This window comes from Populus nigra, chromosome 1 (genome assembly GCF_951802175.1).
Source record: "Populus nigra chromosome 1, ddPopNigr1.1, whole genome shotgun sequence".
In the NCBI taxonomy this organism is placed as follows: domain Eukaryota; kingdom Viridiplantae; phylum Streptophyta; class Magnoliopsida; order Malpighiales; family Salicaceae; genus Populus; species Populus nigra.
In genome coordinates, this window is record NC_084852.1 from 11367533 (window position 1) to 11389310 (window position 21778).

The 21778-nt window shown below is 30.8% G+C and overlaps 2 protein-coding genes and 1 long non-coding RNA gene across 3 annotated transcripts; 1 reads left to right on the forward strand and 2 right to left on the reverse strand.

The window, feature by feature from the left end:
* Positions 1-7762: 7762 nt before the first annotated feature.
* LOC133689817 (uncharacterized) lies at positions 7763-8965 on the reverse strand. Its single transcript, XM_062109878.1, has one exon. It carries the CDS (start codon positions 8404-8406, stop codon positions 7921-7923), a length of 486 nt encoding a protein of 161 aa, XP_061965862.1. The 5' UTR covers positions 8407-8965; the 3' UTR covers positions 7763-7920.
* A 924-nt stretch (positions 8966-9889) lies between these two features.
* On the reverse strand, positions 9890-14843 carry LOC133672709 (calcineurin B-like protein 3). Its single transcript, XM_062093209.1, has 10 exons — positions 14558-14843; positions 12483-12560; positions 12257-12402; positions 11775-11857; positions 11525-11584; positions 11288-11396; positions 10996-11048; positions 10799-10879; positions 10550-10662; positions 9890-10348 (listed from the first exon to the last, which is right to left on the reverse strand). Exons 3-10 carry the CDS (start codon positions 12369-12371, stop codon positions 10291-10293), a joined length of 672 nt encoding a protein of 223 aa, XP_061949193.1. The 5' UTR covers positions 12372-12402; positions 12483-12560; positions 14558-14843; the 3' UTR covers positions 9890-10290.
* Positions 14844-18490: 3647 nt separating this feature from the next.
* LOC133687127 (uncharacterized) lies at positions 18491-20915 on the forward strand. The gene is made up of 2 exons (XR_009840479.1): positions 18491-18757; positions 20753-20915. It is a non-coding gene; the product is annotated as an uncharacterized LOC133687127 (long non-coding RNA).
* The last annotated feature ends 863 nt before the right edge of the window (positions 20916-21778 follow it).

The window sequence follows — 21778 nt, forward strand, 5'->3', positions numbered from 1 at the left end:
TTTGACCAATCCTCGGGGTTTCAATTAGGTTACCCCTTCTTCTCCCCAGCTAGCCTTAGACTGGGTTATGAATTTAGTATATTTTGCTTACTTTAATTTCATATGTGATTTAGGTTCTTAGGGAGGTTTGTTTCATTCTAAAAATTTATTTTTGATGAGAAATTAGATTTTATTTTAAATAGATTGAAATGATTCCATGAATAATCATATCAATTTTTTTATGTATTTTCCAACTTGTCAAGATATCATTGTTTTTATAATAATTAATTTTTATTTTTAGTTTTATTTTAAATTAGCGAGTTCATCAAAAACCTTAATAAGTTGGACATGTTAAAATCCTAAAAGCCTAAGTTTTAAGTCCTTACCCAAAAGTAAATAAATAAAAGTACTCTTTTGAGCCCATTTTTATAACTTTGATAATTGTAGGATTTTTTTAAAAAAATTCCTTGGTTATATTTTTTCTTATTTATTATAGAAATTCTAATATTAGTTGGATTCTATATTAACTCTATAACTATTTATAAATATTATTTTCCTTTTTGAGGATTAGAGTTTAGGCTTAAAACTAGTATAAATAGGGTTGTTTAGTTTGAATTTTAGTGGATTTTGATAATTTTAATAAAAAGGTTATTCTTTTTCTCTTCTTTAAAACAATACCTATGACATTAAGGGATTTTCTCAATAACTTTTTATTTCATCCCTCTCATGATTTTCCTTTTAATTTCAATTATAGAGTTTAGGTTGTGTCAATTAGTATTAAAGCGCAAACCTTATTGGTTGAGCTCATTGATTACCATGGTTGAAGGCTATAGAGCAAGACATGTTCATGATAGAAGATGATGTTTTCTAGATAAGGAGGTTCTGACCTAGGAACACGATGCTAAAAAACTAATAATTAAGGATCTACAAAGGCAAGTCGCGGGTTTAAACCATAATTTACGGTTCAGGATTTGGAAGATCGTGAGATATATGATTGTAACTCTATATTTAGTTTTGAGAACCTATATCATGAGCGATATCAAAGAAGACGACCTCGTGTTCAGGATGATCATCATAGAAACTTAGGTTTTCGAGTGGAATTCTCCGAGTTTGCAGGCACCTTTCAGGATAAAGGATTTCATGAGGTATAAGGAATCTTTAAGTATAAAGCATCTCAAACCTTGGATTCTTCAAAGAGAAAATATTTTCATAATTGAACCTTGAGAAAGCCACCATCACGCAATGATGCAAGAGGATTTTTAGAAAAAAATCATTTATTTCCTAAGTTATTTTTATTCTATTTAGTTTAGGAAAATGTTTCCCTATATGATATTTTTATTCTTTTTCTATTTAGTTTAGGAAATAAAATATTGTTCTTGGTATTTTTTTTCTTATTTAGATTATGAATTCTTAGAATAACTATATAATTATTTATTAGAATTTTTCCTTCTTCAAGATGAACCTAAGGCTAATATAAATAAGATTGTTTAACTTATATTTTAGTAGATAATTTAAAGAAAAATATCTGGTAATAAAATTTTGAATTAGAATTTTTGTGTGGTTATCATATTCAAGACAATTCTGTGTTGCTTGTGCTTGTTATCTTTTTTATGTTGCTTTCATTGATATTAGTTGGTATCAAAGACTAACAATTTCTAATGGTTAGTTTTTATGTGCTTTTAAATAACTATGGCTGGAAGAGTTCATAGAACAAAACATGTTCAAGTAGAAGGGGATGATGAGATTCCCCCACTAAAGAGGAGATGTTTAGGAATTGGTCATAAAAAACAAGTACAGATTGTAGAATTCACCCATCAATTAACGAAGATGAAGAACTTGAGGGATCATATGGAGAGTGATCATGAATTCATTATCAACTTTCAAAACTTGTTTCAAATGTGAGAGTAGAGGAGGTAGCCTTTTGATCAAGATAGGTATCTTATATACACGAGAGCGAATGATAACAAGTTTGTTAATGGTCAAAACTTTCAAAGATCAAGAACACCATAACCATGAGAAAACTCTCAAAATACTTAATTTTATTCATTCATATATCACTTATGAAAAGGTCATTACAATCATTTATTTAGAATAAATAACATGGAATATAACAAATAAACTAGGAAAACTATTCTATTTACATAGGAAAAAAAATTGAAGTCCCTACTTGATCTTTTTTAAGTCTAGAATTGTAATCTTTATATTAATTATATTCAATTTTTTAATTTCTAAAACTTATTTTTAATCAGGTCATACTTGATTAATCATCATATTTTAATCTCTAACCAATGGTTGTTATTGTGTGTGAATCATTAAGTTTCTAATATGTTAGCCCAAATATAAATTATAATCAGAATCAGAATAGAATTAAAAAAATTAAATAATTTAATTTATTAACAATTCAACAATTGATTGATTTATATTTGAAGATTAAGTGTATTGTTCGGGTTAGGAAAGGACTACTCGAGTAAAAAAGTTTCAAAGCTGATCAAATGGGTTGAGTTTAGGCTTCGTTTGTTTGCAGGAAAGTAGTTTCATTTTAAAAAGTGGTTTTCTTGGAAAGTGAATTCCGGAAAAGTAAATTATTTTCTGATATTTGGTAGTGTCATGGAAAATAAATTGGAAAACACTTTCTAGTATTTGGTTATGTTATGTAAAATGAGCTGGAAAATAGCTTATTAATGTTTTTTTTCTTCAAGTTTATTAAAATAATAAGAAACAAATCTTACAAATTAAAAGGTTGAATGAGAATGAAATTGAAAAAAATCTAATTTCATAAATTATCTCAAATAAAATAAATAATAATCAAAATAATAGAGATCAAATCTAACAGATAAAAAAATTAAAAGATGATGAAATTAAAATAATAATAATAATAATTTCATAAATTATTTTAAATAAAATAAGTAATAATCAAAAGAATGAGAACCAAATTTGATAGATAAAAAATTTTAATTAAAAAAAATGATAAGAGAAAAGTAAATAATAATCATAAAAATAAGGACCAAAGTTAATATAAAAATCAAATTTTAAGGGATGAAATTGAAAAAAAAAAAGATTCAAACAAAATATGTAGCAGTCAAAAGTTTGAAAATCAAATTTGACATGATCAACAAATAATATGATATTTTTAAAATTTTCACAACTTTTGGAAAGTGTTTTCTGCCCAAAATAAAAGGAAAACACTTTCCTGAAAATCAAGCTAAATTTTCTTTTGACATGAAAGTGTTTTTCATTGATCATTTTTCTAACGACAAATAAACACAAGAAAGTTTGGAAAGTGGTTTTCGAAAACTACTTTTCGGGAAACAAACACACCCTTAATGACAATGTTAAAAAGTTTCTCGTGGCTTGAATATTATGCTTTCACATTGAATAAATTTTGGTTTGACTAGCAACATAGTGCGAGCCAATTATCTACCTTGTAATCTTTATATTTCTTAGATCTTTGAAGAGCTTATTTTTTATATGATTTTTAAAGTACTCTTATGGGTAATTTTATGCTAATTATCTTCAATTTATTTTACAGTTTTTTTTTTTAATTTTATAAGTTTTTATTTATGAAAAAATAAAATCATTCAATTGTAGGCTTTGATGTGAATAATTAGCATTCAATCCTTGAATTCTAACTATGTTCATGGTATTGAGTAAGCCTATTTAAAAACCAATTCAATGAGAAAATTAACCTTAAAGTGGTCCAGTTGACTTGTGTGCACGTTATAAGAAATGAAGAAATTGTCATTTCCTATTTTAAGAACAGATAATTTCCCTCCTAGAAATTTTAGAAACATATATTAGTAAATCAAGCATAATTGTTTCTAGATATTCAATTTAAATTATTTTAGTAGTAGAAAAACAAACTACGAGAGAGATGTACAACATTTATGTTTATCACCTTTAAAAATAAGTTGATCTAATAGAGAAAATCAGGTTAGAAGTTAAGGATTGAAATTTATCTATTCTGAAAAGAAAATTAGAAAATCAAATAAGTAAAAGAGAGTATTCAAAAGGAGAGCATTACAAAGGATGATACGAAAATTCATCAGTTTGAGACCAAATGAGGAGAAGAAAGCATTTGCCACCAAAATTCCATTTTTTATTTTATGGTGTTTGGTTTATTCATTCCTTATTAATTATCTTGGAATTTTTTAAATTTGTAGTCATGAATAACTAATCCCAATTATATTTACTACTCAATTTAAACCCTAAGTATGATTATTTGATATTATGATCCCATTAAACTTATGAATTATTTTCCTAAATGATTTCGAGTTCTCTATTTATTAATGATCAATTTTTTTATGATTTTTTGCCAAATCATCTTATATGAATGTATTAGGATCAACACAAGTGACTATCTATATATATAAGCACGTATTTAAAGTGTGAGATAACTTACATAGCTATGTTTGTGTGAACTTGATTCTGAATCACACTAGAATAGATGTCATGTTCTAGCGTCTTAACTACATTCATATTTTCTTTATTCTTAATAACTTCTAAGTGCTAAATTTGAGTAGATATCATGCTAGGTTGAATTTAAAAAAAAAATTAGGTGAGGATATTTATACCAAATGCTTAATATAGAAACTAAAAGAGAATTAGTATGAAAATGCATCCTTGTACTAAGGACCTTACATGAGAGTAATCATCCATAACTAGATTCTCAACTTCTATTCCAAGCTATAATTAATTTCATTTTTTTTTATTTTTGTACTTTTTTATCTTAATTTTATACCTTTCCAAATCAACTTGAAATCAATTTAAATTTGGTTACTAGTTATATTACCATGTTTAGAACTTGCTTGTAAATATTTAAAACATTTAGTTTAGCATTGTCTATCGATTAGTGCTTTGATACCTCTGTCTTTAATTTTGGTTTAAGTTGTAAAATAACAATTAAATTACATTATCTAATGAAATGATATCTACTTTTCTATACTATTAAGGAGTAGCTATGCCACTATATTATAAAGTTATGGGTTTTGTATGCATTAAAAATTAGGCATATAAATTTCTCATTAATTTTTGGCATAATTGCCTGAGATTATTTTATTTAATATCTTTTCTATATTTTTTTTAGTTTAGTTTTGTCTTTTTCTTTCTTGTTTTCATCGAGTTTTGTATGCAAACTCGTCATATGAGATGCACCAACCCTGTCCTATTAAAAAGAGCGAATTGATATTTGAAAAAACATTGTAACTGCAAAGACATTTACATTGTATATTAGAATAGTGTGGTCAAAAGACTCTTTTACCCCTCCACCCAAAAAAACTTAACACTTACTTCTAAGGACATTAAAGTCTTTTCATATGGCTCATTTATTGTTTTTAAATTGATCAGGGACAAATAAATCTTTTTTCATATTGAGTGTACAATGAAATAACTATAATACCCTTAAGATAAAAAAATTTAAACCTGACATGAATAAATATTTTTGTATTTTCAAAATAGTTTTTGGTTATTATAATTTAATTTGAGGGGGCATTTGGTATTTGCCCAAATATAAAAAATAATAAGCAACTAAAATGCACAATAAAACAATGAAAATAACCTTAAAGTCAAAAAATTTAAGCTTGAAATTTAGGGGTGTTTTCAGTTTTTCACTATAGTTTTTTTTTTATTTTTTATTTTTGTAATTATAAAGTCAGCTTAGGGACAATTATGTATTTGACTAAATAAATAATAAACAAAAAGCTGAGCCCACATGTGGAGTACTAGGGCATCAGTGAGAGGCGCTCACACCCTTCGGGCGGTACATGTGGTGCCTCTCGATATCCAAAAATGTCCTTCCATCGTGTTATTGAAAGAGTCGTCATGTCCTCTTTTTGTTAATGTAGTGCGTGTTATCAGTGATGATCCAATTTGGCGTTGGTTGACCGTTTTTTTCTGCTTCTTCTCTCTCTTATCCCAAAAAATTACAACTTGACTCTCTTAGTTGTTGGTATTTCAACTTCAATTTTTATTCTTTTGATTTTTAATTTTTGATCTTAACCCTTTTGTAGAAATTTTTATTTGTTTTCAATTTCATCATTCAATCTTAATTTATTAGATATTATCTTCAATATAGTCCTTATTCTTTGAATTTCTATTTTTTTTCTTAGTCTTTTTGTAAAAGATTTAGTAGTTTTCAATTTCATACTTCAATTGAAATTGATAGTATTATATTTTCTAATTTGGTCCTCATTATTTTGATTTCTAATTTTTTTTCTTTGTTCTTTCATAAACAATTATTATTATTTTCAATTTCACCCATTAATTACAACATTGTTTTTATTTATGTCAATTTTGATCCTCATTCTTTTTATTTTTTTCATCCTTTTACTAATTTGATTTTTTCCCCTCAATTTCACCTTCCAATCAAATGTAAAATTTATCTTTTATATCAATTTCAATCCTCATTTTTTTAATTATTTTTTTTTAAAAAAATTCTATTGGTATTTGTTTTCTTTTAATTTTAGAAGATTAATCTATGGGGTAACCTGATGTCATGACCTGAGTCGTGAGTTACAACATTGTTTTTATTTATGTCAATTTTGATCCTCATTCTTTTTATTTTTTTCATCCTTTTACTAATTTGATTTTTTCCCCTCAATTTCACCTTCCAATCAAATGTAAAATTTATCTTTTATATCAATTTCGATCCTCATTTTTTTAATTATTTTTTTTAAAAAAATTTCTATTGGTATTTGTTTTCTTTTAATTTTAGAAGATTAATTTATGGGGTAACCTGATGTCATGACCTGAGTCGTGAGTTTTGAAAATTAGTCCGATTTGACTATGGTTTTTTTTAGATTTTTTTTAAACTGATTTTTTTTCTAATTTCATCCTTCAATATTAATTTATTAAGTCTTCATCTTTGTGATTTTTTTCACTTTTATTTATATGAATTTATCTAAATCACACATCAAGGGTCATATATTAGTCAAGTTAGCCCAGTTGACTAAGGTTTTTTTTCTGATGTTTTTTTAATCAATTTTTTTCATTATCATCTTTCATTATTTTATTTTTTTTTCAAGTTGATCTCTATTATTTTATTTTATTATGTACCGGGTCATTCTAACCTCTGTATCTTGAATTTAATATGCTGACTTGAGCCATGTTTTTTTTCCAATACACTTCACCATTTTATTCTTTCATTAGTTATAATACTTTTTTTATTTTTTATTATTACTAATATTATTTTATAATTATATTATTAAATTAACTAAATTTATTAAATATCTATAGATTCTTTTAAAACCACTATCATTATCATAGCATTCTACCAACAACAACAAAGCTACGGAAGTGATAGGCTTGGAAGCTGGAGCTGATCATTTTCTTGCTTAGGGCACCGGTATGGTCACAAATATTTAAAAGCAAGCTAGCTTTTGAGGAAAACTTTTAATCCCATCATGTGCATTATTTGACCCAATACCAGCTGACAAATAAATAAATAAATAAATAAATCATGTATGCCAGCTGGACAGGACTAGCGGTATCTTTTCTTCCCCTATCATATACTATGTTTACCAAAATATCTCTGCCCTGTGATGCTCACAGCTGTAGCATTTCCACCCACATATTTCAGATACTTCTCCCTTACTCTAACCAATAATAAAAAAAACCTGCAGAGTCAACGTATTCTTGCGGGTCAAAGATATTTAAAAAAAATTATTTTTTTTAAATTTTTATTTTATTCCTTTACGTATAAAACACTTGAAAATTAATTGATTTTAATTAATTAGATTAAATGTATGTATTTCTCTGTACGAGAACTTGAAAAGAAAAAAACAGAAGAAGCTGGAACTCAGTAAATATTGTTCTGAGTGGATGCCCATCAGACTGAACACGACACGTCGTTTTTGAAAGGCAAAAAGAACAAAGTAAACATTTCTTCTCCTCCAAAAAAAAGAAAACACTCGCTCGTAAATCTTAAGCAACAATTAATACTACTAGTTAATTCTTACCTGCATATACAACAATACTCCTATGGTTATTACTGGTAGTTGATGATGATGGCGATGACTGGTTTTTGTGCCTCATAAAGTAGAAAATCAAAGCGGAAGTAACTAACAAGGCCAAACCCGTGACCCCACAAACCAAGCTTGCTACCAACAGCACGTGCCTCACACGATCGCCGCCGCCTCCACCACCACCACCACCACCAGCTCTCCACCACGAGGTGTCGTTCGAGTTCATTGCTTTCGGCAATGCAACCCCGGACGACGACGTACTTGTGGCCGCTGAAGATGCTCCAAAGAACTGCTTCATGTCAGGTGGGAATCTCACCCCTGTTGGTGCCATGCTCTGGTACTCAAGCCCGTGGTCAGACGGTCGTAGCTCCCTGGCTTTTGAGTCCTGTACGATGATGATCATGGCGATGATCGAGAGCTGCATGTAGACAGCCGTTACTTTGAGGGTGATTTCCTTAAAAGAAACCATTTCTAGCTCTCCAGTCCAGACGCCTCTTGTTTGTTTGTTAGTCTGTTTGGCTCTCACTGCATGTCTCCAAGCAAAATAAACACCAGGAAGTATTAATAAAGAAGGAGAGAACAAACGGCGTCGGTTGGTCTCGCGCTCTCGCTCTCTCTCCTTTTTTTTCTTAATGTGCTTTAGTTTTAAAAGAAAAAACGAAGAAACGCGTGACTGGTTGTCGGGGACCGAAAGTCTTCACAATCACAAAAGGTGTTCATCGCTCCCGCCGCTGCTTTCTTTGTCTTCTACTACCTGCCTGTTGCTGCTACTGCTCAACACATAACAATAAAAGCAACAGATGCAAGCAAGAACCAGCAGTGTGATTTTCCTATCTTCACAGTGAAAAGGAGGATGTTCCAGTGGGAGATTTATATCTTGCTTTAGTTTTCTAAAGTAAAGCTCGAATCAAATAGCAATTATTTGCTTGCCTTTCATCTTTATGCTAACTAAAGTTATAATGGGGGTATCAATCAATTCAATAACAGGGCTTCAATGATTTGTTTATGATCATAGATTCGTCTTGTACCAGGTGGCCTTTCATGTCTTTTCAGTTTTACTCGACCGTCCATTTTTTAAAATGTAGCTGTGGTCCTGTGGATTCCTATGGCATTTTTTGAGTGCCGGCTCAACAGCTATTTCACTTTTTTTTTTTTAATTTTTTTACTTTAAATAAAAAATATATTTTAAATATATTAAAAAAAAATTTAAATATAATTTCTACCATATTTTTAAACACTCCTGAACAAACATAAATTATTTAATAATATTTTAAAAATTAATATCAATATTTTAAAATCCACACTATTTCAGAGTCTTTTACATGTAAAATAAATAAAAATAAATCTATATAAATAAAAAACAAGTTATTTTAGTTTCAACAAAAATCAAGATTTAAAACCTAATCATATAAGTATAGTACAAAAAGTAGATTGTTTAACTAAAATCATGTTTATTTTTGTGTTTCGAAAACACTTTTAAAAAAATTTAAATTTTTTTTATTTGTTTCAAATTAAGATTTTTTTAGATATTTTTATATTATTTTAATGTGCTGGTGTCAAAAATAATTTTTAAAAAATAAAAAAAAATATTATTTTAATATACTTCTAAATAAAAAACACTTTAAAAAACAATCGCAACCATATTCTCGAATACGCTTTACCCAAATAAATTTTTCTTTGTGGTAGGAAAAACACAAAAACTATCTTAATACTAAATGGTCTAAGATGCTTTCTTTTCTTCTTCTTCTTCTTTTTTTGATAAAGAAGATGATCAAATTTAAATCATGCTATACTCCAATTTCCTTGCGAACACTTGGAAGAACTTGTTATAGTAATTCGGATTCCGATACTGAGAATCACTAAAGCTCGCTATTCATTTGAATCGTATATGAAGTCCAGCTGTGACGCAGTCAAGGGCCACGCCTTGCTCAACGGAGGAAGGTAATAAGGTATACATACATAAACTCATGCATTAGAAATTCAAAGGAGTCCAAAGCTCCCAAGTTATCACAACCAGAAGTGTAAATGTAGTCCAGACGCAGAGGCATGGAAGTCACTACCGTACCAACCATTTAAGAATCATTCATGCTTTGGAAGGTGAACATCTAAGCATTTTAATGGCCTGATCAACCGTATCCTTACTAAATCAGTGGTACAGCAACTTTTTCTGCCGCTTAGAAGCCTTAATGCTAAAACTAGCCGTGAGGCCTCCCCAACTGCGTGCCTATATCAACATCATGATGAAATTTGCCCTCAGGAGCCAAAGAACCATGCTCCCCCGCCCATCACGTCTGTGGAGAAACAAAACATAAAAAAACAAAGTCTGCGAGCTTTGAATACAGATGTCTCGAATTCAGGTGTCGTCAACTTGTGAGTGGAAAACAAAGCTCGGGAATGTAGTGGTGATGTCCCTGCTCAAGGAAATAAAGAAACTGAGTCATAACTCGCCATTAGCATGAGGTTCAACATGGAAATATTTGCCTAACCAGTTACATTTTCTAGCCCATCAATGGTTTGGAATGTCCGAAAATTCTTTGGTTCACAAGAAAATCCCATAGCATTAAGTAACATCTAGCGAGAAAGGGAAGTAGGTATGCGTATTCTGAACTCACTTGAGGTATTGAAGGGTCATATTCTTCAGAAGGGATGGATGGCGTAAAACAAGGCTTCTCCACTCTTCTTTGTCAATCTTCCCATCATGTTTTGTATCAGCTTCCTCAAAGGTCTGAAATAAGACTCCAGAATTCAGAATCCAAAAATTTTCCAATAAACACTTGCAAGCAAACAAAATAATTTTGAAAGCTTTCAAGAACTGATTTATCAGGCAAGAAGGAAAAAAATCAACTAATCTGAGGGAGCACCTTGTCAATTATACTTTCTATAACATCATCTGAAAGGTTCATACCAGATTCAGCAAGAGTAGCCACTACCATTTGCTTCACCTGTACATCAACAAGTCGATAAGGTCTTAACTCACCAATAAAATAAATAAATAAACAACTAAAAGTTGTTCAAGAATCAAATAACCTAAAGTCAACCATTAAACAATGAAATTTACCTCCTGTCTTTCAATAAAACCTTGCTGCTTTAGATCGTAAAGTTGGAAAGAAACTGCAATGGCACATAACACGTTAACATAAATAGAGCACCGGGTATGAATGCCTGGAAAAATAAGAGTGGTATTTTGAAATTTTTCGTCCTAATTACACACTAAAACATATCAAATCTTTAAGCACAAACAGTATGCCAATTCGTTAATGTATGAGGTACGCTCAAAACAATTATGATCATACATGAGGGACAAAAGAAAAGAAAGGTTATGATAAGGAAATACTCAATCTCAGACATACACGCAATCTTATCATCAATAGGGGCGTTTGGATGAAAAACAGAGAGGGCACGGGCAAACTCTTCAAAACCTAGTATCCCATTATGTTTCGTATCAAACAAGTCAAATACCTGCAATCAATAAGCAACACAAGACAGTAGCAAACAAAAGATAATTAACAAATGGGTCAAAATACTCTATCAGACAATTCATAGGATACTTTTAAAAGTAGGTTTTGGCAATGACAAGAGAGAAGTACCCTATCAGCAAACAAACTCTCCTTTTTGTTTGTCTTGAACAACGCCAATTGAAACTCCTCCTGTAATAGGAAATTAGAGAAAAATGCATGTAAGCATTTTCAAATAAATTATAAGAAAGCAGTATTTACATGAAGAAAATGAAACCTGGCATTGTAAGAGGAAGTATTAGTTCATATTAAGACAGAAACACAGAGCAAGCTTATGCGTAAAATAAAAATTTTGTATCACCAACTTGAAGAATAAACAAACCTTATTGATCAATCCATCATCAATCACGGCGCTGCTGATCTTCTTAAAGAGCTCATATAATGCCTCTATTTCACTTACACTGACTGCATCCAATGTTAGCAAGAACACAACTGTCAATTGAATTATCACTAAGGGTAAAGATATTATGTTCATTATGAAACAAGCTGTAGTATCCTTTTCATTGGAAAATAAAAAAGAGCCATCACAATGAACAAACATCTTCACAACATAAATGAGACCAATGGCGAAAGGTATTTACTATGTTCATCATAAGATAACCTTTATTGCAAGACTTTCACAATCAAAATCAAAAGGTCAAAGTTTAAGACAAATAGTGCAAAACCACTTAGTAAGACATATTGCATAAAATCTAAGCATTCTTTGTTTACTAAAGATACAAAGAATAAGAAGCGGAGGAAACCCATTAGCAGCATCAAATAAAAAATAAAATATGTTATCACAAAGATTGGACCAGTGCGTACAGACTGTCTCCCTTGCAAGAAGCTCGGGATCTTCAAGGCCTCTTGATTGTTTGTATAAATCAAGATCACAACACCGCAGGAGGGAGGCGATGAGTCCCTCTACACACCGCAACATGATAAATTGCACGCATCAAAACACTCCATACCTGTGAAACAGGGAAATGAGTAAGGTACTCTACACCTAACTTTATGTGAAGATAGAAACAACATCAAGGCAATCAATAACCTTTTCACCATTTCCTGCTTCTGCTAGCCAATCCCACAATTTAAGTTCAGCAAAAAACTTGAGCTCTCAAGAGTATACCTGTTTTTAGAAATAAAATCAATATATCCATCCCTTCCTGATTAATAAAGAAGCATTCAATCAAGAAGAGGAAATGAAAAAAGGGTAAGACATAGGCCCCCGGTTTGGTAAGAAATGACCATAACAGGGGTCAGTAGGTTATGGAAAAGAGAAAAGAGAAGTAACTAAAATTAGAGAAGGTGGAAAATCTTTTAATCTCTGTGGCACGGGTGCATGGAAGCATATTACATGTATTAAGTTATGAACATCATGTCAACCAATGTGTCATACAATATATAGATTTCTTTTACCTTTTCTCATTTTTTAGAAAAAAAACAGAAAGCCATCCCAGGATTTGTGTTTCTGCAACAGGTGAAAGCAACTGTAGACCCCAAGATATAGGGGGGGGGATTAACAAAAGTAACTGCTGTCCGTACCAGAACTATAGATCCGCCACACAAGCCATTTAATAAAAACCAAAGATGGTCAAACTGTCCAACTAAATAAATGCAGCCAATTTTCCAATGGCCCCTAGTGACTCAGCAAGTGTCCAAAACAATTACATAATAGAGGAGCCTCTAGCAGCCTTGGCAATTGAAAAATTAGAGCAGCCTTTCTGGTAGAAGTAGAAAGGGGGAGAAGAAAACCATTTGGATGCTCTTCCAACAGGAGGTCCTATGGTGTGGTTGGTGCACCACTGAAAAGAAAATAGGCAAGTTTAGGTTCTTGGTGCAGATGGATGCTGTGGACAATGAGGAAAGAGCTACTTGTATTGTTTGTGGAGGCTCCTTTGCAAAGGTCCCATGACACCTATGAATAAAACAAATGCAAGGCTTGCTATTACAGAACCTAGATATCGCAACTCAAAACACAGAGTAGCAAGGGGGGTCAAAAAAACTCAAAGCTCGAGTAAAACTCTGTTAGTAGGTTCATCTGTTTTGATTGAATTTGAGAGCATCCAGCTTAAGCTATTCAAAGACCAGCTAGTTATACAATGAACTGTAAGCAGAATGGTTTTGACCTCCATGATGAAGCATGTAGAATGCTCTCTAGCAGTGCTACAAGCCCACAAACCTGAGCAGGCATCAACATGTATTGTGCCGGACCAGCATCAGGTACTCACAAAATGCTAGGCCACAAACACTTTCTGATGCCGTATCTCCAACAATCACCACTCTTGGGTATTGTCACTAGTCGCCTGTTATATCCTCACAAAATGAAAGGCAATGTCTAGCACTGTTTTCCCAGTTCTATTGTTGCATTGTTATTTGCTTGCATTATCTCAAGATTCAATCACAGAGAAATGATAAAATTTTAAGCTTTAAATTGAATTGGATAAATATCCTGTTTATGGTCAATAATTCAATACCGTGAATAACAATATTTAAGCTGTAAAATCTCCTCGTCATTGAAAATAGAATAGTGTAATCCAAAAAACCGATTCCTGACACAATCATCAAATTTCTTATTTCACCTTGTATTCATCATTAAATCCAATCTGAACTATAAAACTGTAGCCTTCCGTATAGAAGAACATCCAGCAGGAAGACAATGCAGGAAATCTATGAAATGCCAAACATCAGCAACAAAACAATCTGACTAGCCACGTGATCTGCCTTGCCTTATTAGTATGCTACTGTTAAGCACACATATGTCATCCCCCATTAAAGTTGGCATGATTGGCCTCACTAAAAAAAAACTAAATAGAATATAATTCAACCTAAATTAGAATTCCAAAACCATACCAACACATAGAAACCACCGATCCTGATGTGTCAAAAACAAAAATTACAAATGATATAACAGCATGATAGATCCAATGAACACTTCAAATATTCAAAAAAGAATCATAATAACATCAAACACCTAACATAAAAGCAGCTCAACGATCTGTTTGGATGCTGAGAAAACGCAGGAAAATCGGGAAAAGGAAAGATAAGAGAGATGGAGATGGTGGTTTCCGGGATGCCACGATTTGCTAGAGAAACAAACAGATGATAAGAAGAATAAGGTCTCACCTTACGAAAAGGATGGTTAGTACCGTAGAGAGTTTATGACTCGGAAAACCTGTGCGACTGCTCCTTGTACAGATTTTTTCGATTAAAGTTACAGTAAATTTGGAATATTAGAGTCAGAGAGAGGGTGAGAGAGAGGGGGAGAGATTTAGAATAAAGGGACAGAGAAATCTGAAATTAGAATCAATTATTAAAATCAGCAAAAAATAAAATTTCTTTTGGGTTGTACAATTCAAGTTTAATAGCACCCATGATTGTGATTGAATTTCGTCTTGCTAATCATGACTTAGACCATGACAGCTCCATCCGTGTCGTTATACTTCTATTTATTCTTTTTTTTTTTCTTTCGAGAAATTGAAATAACTACATAGGTGGTGGTACGCTACCGCCTTAATCACTAAAAAAAAAAAAAAAACTTAACTTGAAATGATTTATTTAGTTTGGTTAATTTAATAATATAATTATAAAAAATATAAAAAATATAAAATAATAACAATTACTAATAAAAAAATAAATGATTGTTAATATTATAAAAAGATGTTATCTAAATATTCTTGAAAAATCTCAACAATTTTATTTGATAATAAAACAAAAATTGAATGAGAATAGGATAATCTTATAAAGAAAAAAACATGAAGCTTAATTACTAATAAATCAAACACTAAAAAGCAAACTTGAATCTTTTTAAAAAAATGATAGAAAAACCTAACTCGAGTTAGCATGCTAAATCTGTAATCCAATCTTTAGGCTAGGACAACCATGTTCAAAAGAAACTGGATAAAACATTGGAAGTTTACTCCTAAGCAAACTAAATAATAAAAGGTGAAACTGAATAAAACATTGCAGGTTTACTCTTAAGCAAACTAAATAATAAAATGTAAAACTGAAAAAAAATCAATTAAAAAAACATTAGGAAAAAAAATTCAAGTCAACCTGTATTAACTCGACTAACTCATGATTTAAGATATGAAATCAGGATAACACCATAGAAAAAAAGTGAAAAAAATCACGAAACTCAAGGCCTAAATAACTTAATGTTGAAGGATAAAAATAAAAATAAATCCAATTTTTAAAAAAATGACATAAAAAAGACCAAAGTCAAATTGGACTAACTTTCAAAAGTCGTGACTTAGATCATGAGACTATGATAACCCTATCAAAGGCAAACATGAAAAAATCACGAAGCAAAATTCTCAATCATCCAAAAGTCCAAAATTAAAAAACCAAAACAAATAATAATCAAAAGAATAAGGACCAAATCTGATATAAAAATTAAATGAAATGAAATAATAAGGGCAAATTGAAAAATAAAATAAATCAAGAAAAGAAAAAAAATAGCAATCAAAAGAAAAAGAACCAAATATTGTATAATAATTAAATGAAATAAAAGAAATAGGGATGAAATTACAAAAATAAAATAAATCAAGAAAATGATTAAAAAATAATTATCAAAAGAGTTAGGCCTAAATTGGATACAAAAACTAAATAAAATCAAATGTTGATGGTCGAGATTGAAAAACAAAATCAACTTCAAAAAGTATTAAAAGCAAAACAAATAGCAATCTAAAAACTAACAACTAAAGTTGATACAAATACAAACCGACACAAAACATTTAATTTTTGGAAGGGCATGCTTCAAAAATGGAGACAATGAGAGAGAAAAGAGGGAGGAGGAAAAAAAAACTACACTAGAGCCTAACTACAGTGCTGCTATGTACACATGTTTAACCACCGTATAGAGAACATCGAGATGCTTTCAACTCCATCATAGATGATAGAGTTTGCCCATCGCGGACATCTTCTACTTGTTGGCGTGTCCATTGCATGCGCCAGCCACTTTTGCTTTTTAATTAATATTTTATATTTATTAAAATATCAAATTACCCCTTAGTCAGCTTGGTTATAACTAAAAAAACTACAAAGAAAATACAAAAAGTCCTTGAATACCAGACCAAAAGGTTTTGCTTTTAAGGGTAATTTAGTAATTTTATTATGCTTAGAAAATTGAAAAGTCAAAAAAGACTTAGACCTAAGTTAAATAATTTTTGCATTTGAGAGTAACCTGGTAATTCTATTGTGCTCCAAAAAGTTAAAAAATCAATTTGCCCCTGATCAATCTAGTAATGATTATTGGATCCTAATAAAAAGATCATATTACCCCTATAATAAGGTTGTTGTTTTTTTAATGGAAAAAAAAGTCATTTCACTATTCCAATTAAAAAAAACTAAAACTGCTCAGTAAATCACTGTAGATTGTGTCTAAAATCACTGTGGATTACTGTTTAAATTTTTAATTCATTCTCGCGATAAGTTTTGGCCAGTTTTCTTTCACTGTTTTTTCATTTGTTTTGTTGGGTACGTGGCAGCCTCCTTGCCATATATCTTCCTGTCTTTTTTTTACAAGTTACAACTTTCCCATCTCTTTCTTTTTTCTGGCACAAACGCACCAAAGAATGCCTCACAAACAAGCCAAAGAACACGTTTACAATTCCAGATCCACCTTGCAAACACCATCGTGCAACCATTCCATCTCCCTACCCAGAACCATCAATGTTTTGTTCTGCTTCTCGGTGGTCTTCTAGCGCGATGTGAGGCTGCCTGGTGATATGCTTACGTGTTCCTTTGTTGGCGCGGGGTGAGGATTTCTTTGTTGGTGCAGCTCGGTTGTGGGTGTTTTGGTGGATCTGTGTGCGGCTTCAACATCTTTGTGCACCGATGGTTCTTCTCATGAACATTGCAAAGTTTCCAGGAGCTGGTGAGTGTAGATGGGTTTTGGCTTGGGTTCTTGGTTAGGCTTTGATTTTTTTAGATTATTGAGTGTTGCAGGATTTGAGGCCTTTAATTTTTTAATATTATTGGGTATTGCAGGATCTGGCGTGGGTGTTGCAGGGGTTTAGGGCCTCTGTTTATTTTCAAATTGTTAAGTGTTGCAAGTTCTAGCATGGTTTTTGTAGGGCCCCAAAACTCCATCCATTAGACCCATTGAATTTTTTGTTTGGTTCATGAGAAATCTTGAAAAAAAATAGTTTGTTAATTTTGATTTTCTTATTCTGGGTCTCTTTGAATTAATATAAATTTTCTACATGTTGTTTCTTGGTTTTTTTTTTGCAATTAAATAATCTTATTAATGGGTTTGTTTTGATTTTTTTTTTCAGGTTGAAGAAGTAATTAATATCTTTTATTGTATGTAAAAACCCTTCCTTTTCAATTTCTTGCATGTCAGAAATTAAAAACTTTTTTATTTTAATGTTTAATTGGGTCGTCGGTCTTGATTATATGTTGTTTCTTGATGGTTGTTTTTTTTTCCAGTGAAATGATCTTAATGGGTTTAGTTTGATTGTTGGTTTTTTTGGTAGGTTGAAGAAGGAATTAATATCTCTTATGGTATGTAAAAATTCTTTCTTTTTTATTTCTTGCCTGTAAAAAATTATGAACCTTTTTATGTTAATATTTAACTAGATAATCTGTCTTTATTTTATAGACATATTTAGAATTGTTGCACTATATAATGGATTATTGCATTGTGTTTTTTGGTTACGGAAATGGTTATGTTGGAAAGAAATCCCTTTTAGGGGGATTTAAAGGGGTTTGTGATGTACTTACAATTGCAAAATTACAAAATCAAGTTTTTGTTTTTACTGTGTCAAATTATGATGGCCCGAACTTATCTCACAATATTATATAGAAGCTGAAAGCATTACAAGAGGTCAGTTGAGAGAGTGATTGGTCTATTAACAAAGATACTCAAATATGATTTGAGAATAGTGCTTCAATAAGACTGTTTTAGTGTTAACAAGGCTGCTTCAGAGAAAGTTATAATATTTTCTCATTTCTTTAACATATATATGTGATTGGACAAGTAGTTATTAATTGTATTATGAGTTTTTAACAAATGTAGCTTTATCTTTCCTCAAATGTAATGATCCTGAACTTTTTTTCTTTGGCCAGTTAGCATTTGCTGGTATCAAATTTATTCAAATGTATAGTCATTGAAGTTAGTTCTTTTTCATTTCATTCATATATTTCTTCTTTTGTTCCCTTTCCTTTTACTTGATACATTCTTGGGCTAATCAAGTGAAATCATTGGTCACCTTTTAGCATGATGCTGCATGTATGACTCTATTAATGGATGGCAGTGTTGTTTGGGTCGTGATTTGAGCTTTTAACTCATGTATTCTTAATGGAGCAAATTTGGGATAAAAGGTGATATTTTTTTTTCAAACCCTAAATTGCTCACTATCTCTCTTTTCCATTCTTGCAAATAAGTATCTTACATCATGATTTCAAATTTCTTAGCCAGATGTTATTCATATGTTACTCCTGGTTCAACATTTTGTTATCTACCTTCAATTTTTGCTTTCATTTTCAAGCTAAAATTATAGTATAAATGTATTGGTAAAAAAATCTTTCTTTAAATCCTATCATCATATAGGAATAAGTGATTGGTCAAGCTTATTGAATGGGAGCTAATTGCCCTATCAAAATGGAGACTTTAGCAATGCATGGTACAATTGAGGAGCAATGCTAGAATTCCTACAATTCTAACTTATTAGATTGTATTTCTATAGATAGACAACTTAAAAGCACCTTTATTATTTTTTTAATGAGTATACAAGCCAAATTGTTGAAGGAATTCTGTTGTTGTCTCTTTGCTTGCTTTATTTGTTTTTTGTTTCCTATATGTCTTTAGAGATTTTTCTGCTCTGTTGAATTGAAATCCTTTGCTTTGTTTTCCCCTTCCTTTTCTGTTCTTTAAAAAGCTTTTCTACTGTGTCTTTTGGTTCAAAATTTGTTTGATTTCATTATGGTTTTATCAAGCTGTTGGATTTTCTTCTTTGCTAATGATATTCATTTATACGTCGCTCTTCAATTCTTTTATTTTTGGACTCTGTTAGGTAGTCTGCTTTTAGCCAATAACCCTTTTCTTTTATGAAACTATTTCTTCAAATTGCAATTTCATTATTCTCTACTAGCAGCAGGTTCGTAGGCTCTCTTTTCATTCTTTGGGTTGTTTTTTTTTCTCTCATTTTAGCATATATTGTTTCCTCATTCCAACATATCTACAACCTATGCTATATTGCAGCTTTATGGTTTTGTTTATTTTTTATGCCCTTTTTCATGTTTTAACAGTGTCCACAACTTAGTTAAGGGATATGCAATAGGTCTTTTTGGCCATTTTCACTACCTTTCATCAAGGTATGTTCAAGCAATTTCTTTCCCACCTTAATCTTTTCTTTCCTTTTGTTATTTTCTTAGTTTTTTTTAACATTTGTGATTCTTCATTTTCTTTTTCCTTTTTTGATGTTCATATTTTACTTGCGATGTTGTTTCTAAGCTTCCCATCCATTCTCTCTGTCTATTAATTCAGTTTTTCTATTTTTCCCTACTTTCTATTACAGCCCCCTTTTTTAGATTGATCTTGCTATCTTTAAGTTACTTCAATTCTTTTCTAGATTTTTGTAGATGGCAAACTCCCTATCCTTTTGTGGATGGCTATTTTTTTCAGTGTGGCTATCTTAAGTTGCTTCAATTCTTTTCTGGATTTTTATAGATGGCAACCTCCCTATCCATTTGTGCATGGCTATTTTTTTCAGCGTGTATTTTAGTTACAATAATTATGAAACATTCTGTGTTCTGCTAGGATGACTTTACGCTTGCTTGAGGTTTGATTGAGACTTTTGGAATGCTGCCACATCTTCAGCATCTATTTTCCTTTCCATTTATGCATGCTTTCCATTTTTTTTTTCAACTATTCATGCTCATGCCTTGGGATGTTGGTTGTTGTGTTGGATTCTGGACTGTCATAAGTTTCTTTTGTGTTTTTTTTTACTATGTTTGCTATACTTAAATCTTTCATGTTCATTTAGTTTGTCATTCATGTGATGGAGAAGATGGAACAACCTTTTCATGCATATTTGGTTATCTTTTCATATGTTAAGTTTTACTGTGAAAAGAAAATTTAACAGCTGAGTCTCAACCATTGTATCCTGCCTTTTTTTCTCACGCCTTCTACCTTTCCTTATGGCTTATTAGGGGGTGTTGGTTATATTTTTTTCTCCATTGACATACACTTGATTTGGATGCTTATTCTCTCAATTTACTATTCTCTTGCTATATTTCACTATATTAAAGTTTACTCATTTGTGTTCAAATTGTTTGTGTAAATGAAAAAATGCTGATGCGATTTCTTTGCTGCAGGATCATTGATCATCCAACCTTTCCAGTGTTTTGGTAGTGTCGTGTGTAACCATGCACCGTTTCTTAACAAACACTTTTGTTGTGATCTTAACTTTCTCTGTTGCAGAACAGTCTGCAGTTTTTTTTGCACACCATGGAGGTTTTAGAGTTTTGGGTTTTTGGATGGACTGTTGCAAAAGTTGTTTTCTTCTGTCAATCTTTTGTGTGCCAACTTCTCAAATCTTAAGGCAGTTGTAGGATTTCTTTCTCACATCGTAAATGACAATTTTGGGTTTTGTTGGTCAAATGATATATAATGAAGTTTCATTTTATATTTGCTTTTATTTTCCCCCAATAAAACATCACTCTAATTTATATTCATGCACGTTGAAAAATAATGCCCCGCGGCGCGGGTAATGTATCTAGTCCATGCTAAAACGTGTCTTTGTCCACAATGAAAGACTAATTTTTTTTTAATTTTTTCTTAATAAAAATAAAAGAAGAGAGACTATAGTTTATTTTAAAAAAATAATTTTGATTTTTTGTATAAATGTAAGGTTATGTTTGGTCAATGTAAATCCATGTCTAAAATTGATGAAACAATATAATGTACAACATAATAAATAGAATAAATTTCAACCGGAGAAAATATCATTAAAAAAAATTGTGAATTGGGCAAAAATCCTTAGAGAAAAATATAATGAAACTCGAAGTAAATGAATGTATAAGTTTACACATGAATAATACCGATTGTCGGTGTAAACCTCATGTTTAATTGAGTAATTTTTAACCGAGAATGGTGAAAATTCATAGAAAAGTTTTACTATTATTAGGGATGAGGGTCCCCAATAAATTAGTTTTCTTTAAAAAAACATGTTGATGAATTAAGTAATTAAATAGTACATAAAAGTACAAGTTACCAGGTAATTTTAAAAAATAAAATAATATATGGGCAATTAGTAATGGTATTTTCATAAATATGTAAAAAAAAAACTTCTCTCATTTCCTCTATATGAAACCGATGCCATTGTTAAAGAGGAATAACAT

Coding starts and splice junctions, on each gene's coding strand:
- LOC133672709 (XM_062093209.1), bottom strand. CDS start 12,371: ATGTTGCGGTGTGTAGAGGGACTCATCGCCTCCCTCCTGCGGTGTTGT. Junction 10,663..10,798: donor TAGAAAGTATAATTGACAAG/GTGCTCCCTCAG, acceptor GTCTTATTTCAG/ACCTTTGAGGAAGCTGATAC. Junction 10,349..10,549: donor ATGACCCTTCAATACCTCAA/GTGAGTTCAGAA, acceptor TTCCTTGAGCAG/GGACATCACCACTACATTCC.
- LOC133689817 (XM_062109878.1), bottom strand. CDS start 8,406: ATGGTTTCTTTTAAGGAAATCACCCTCAAAGTAACGGCTGTCTACATG.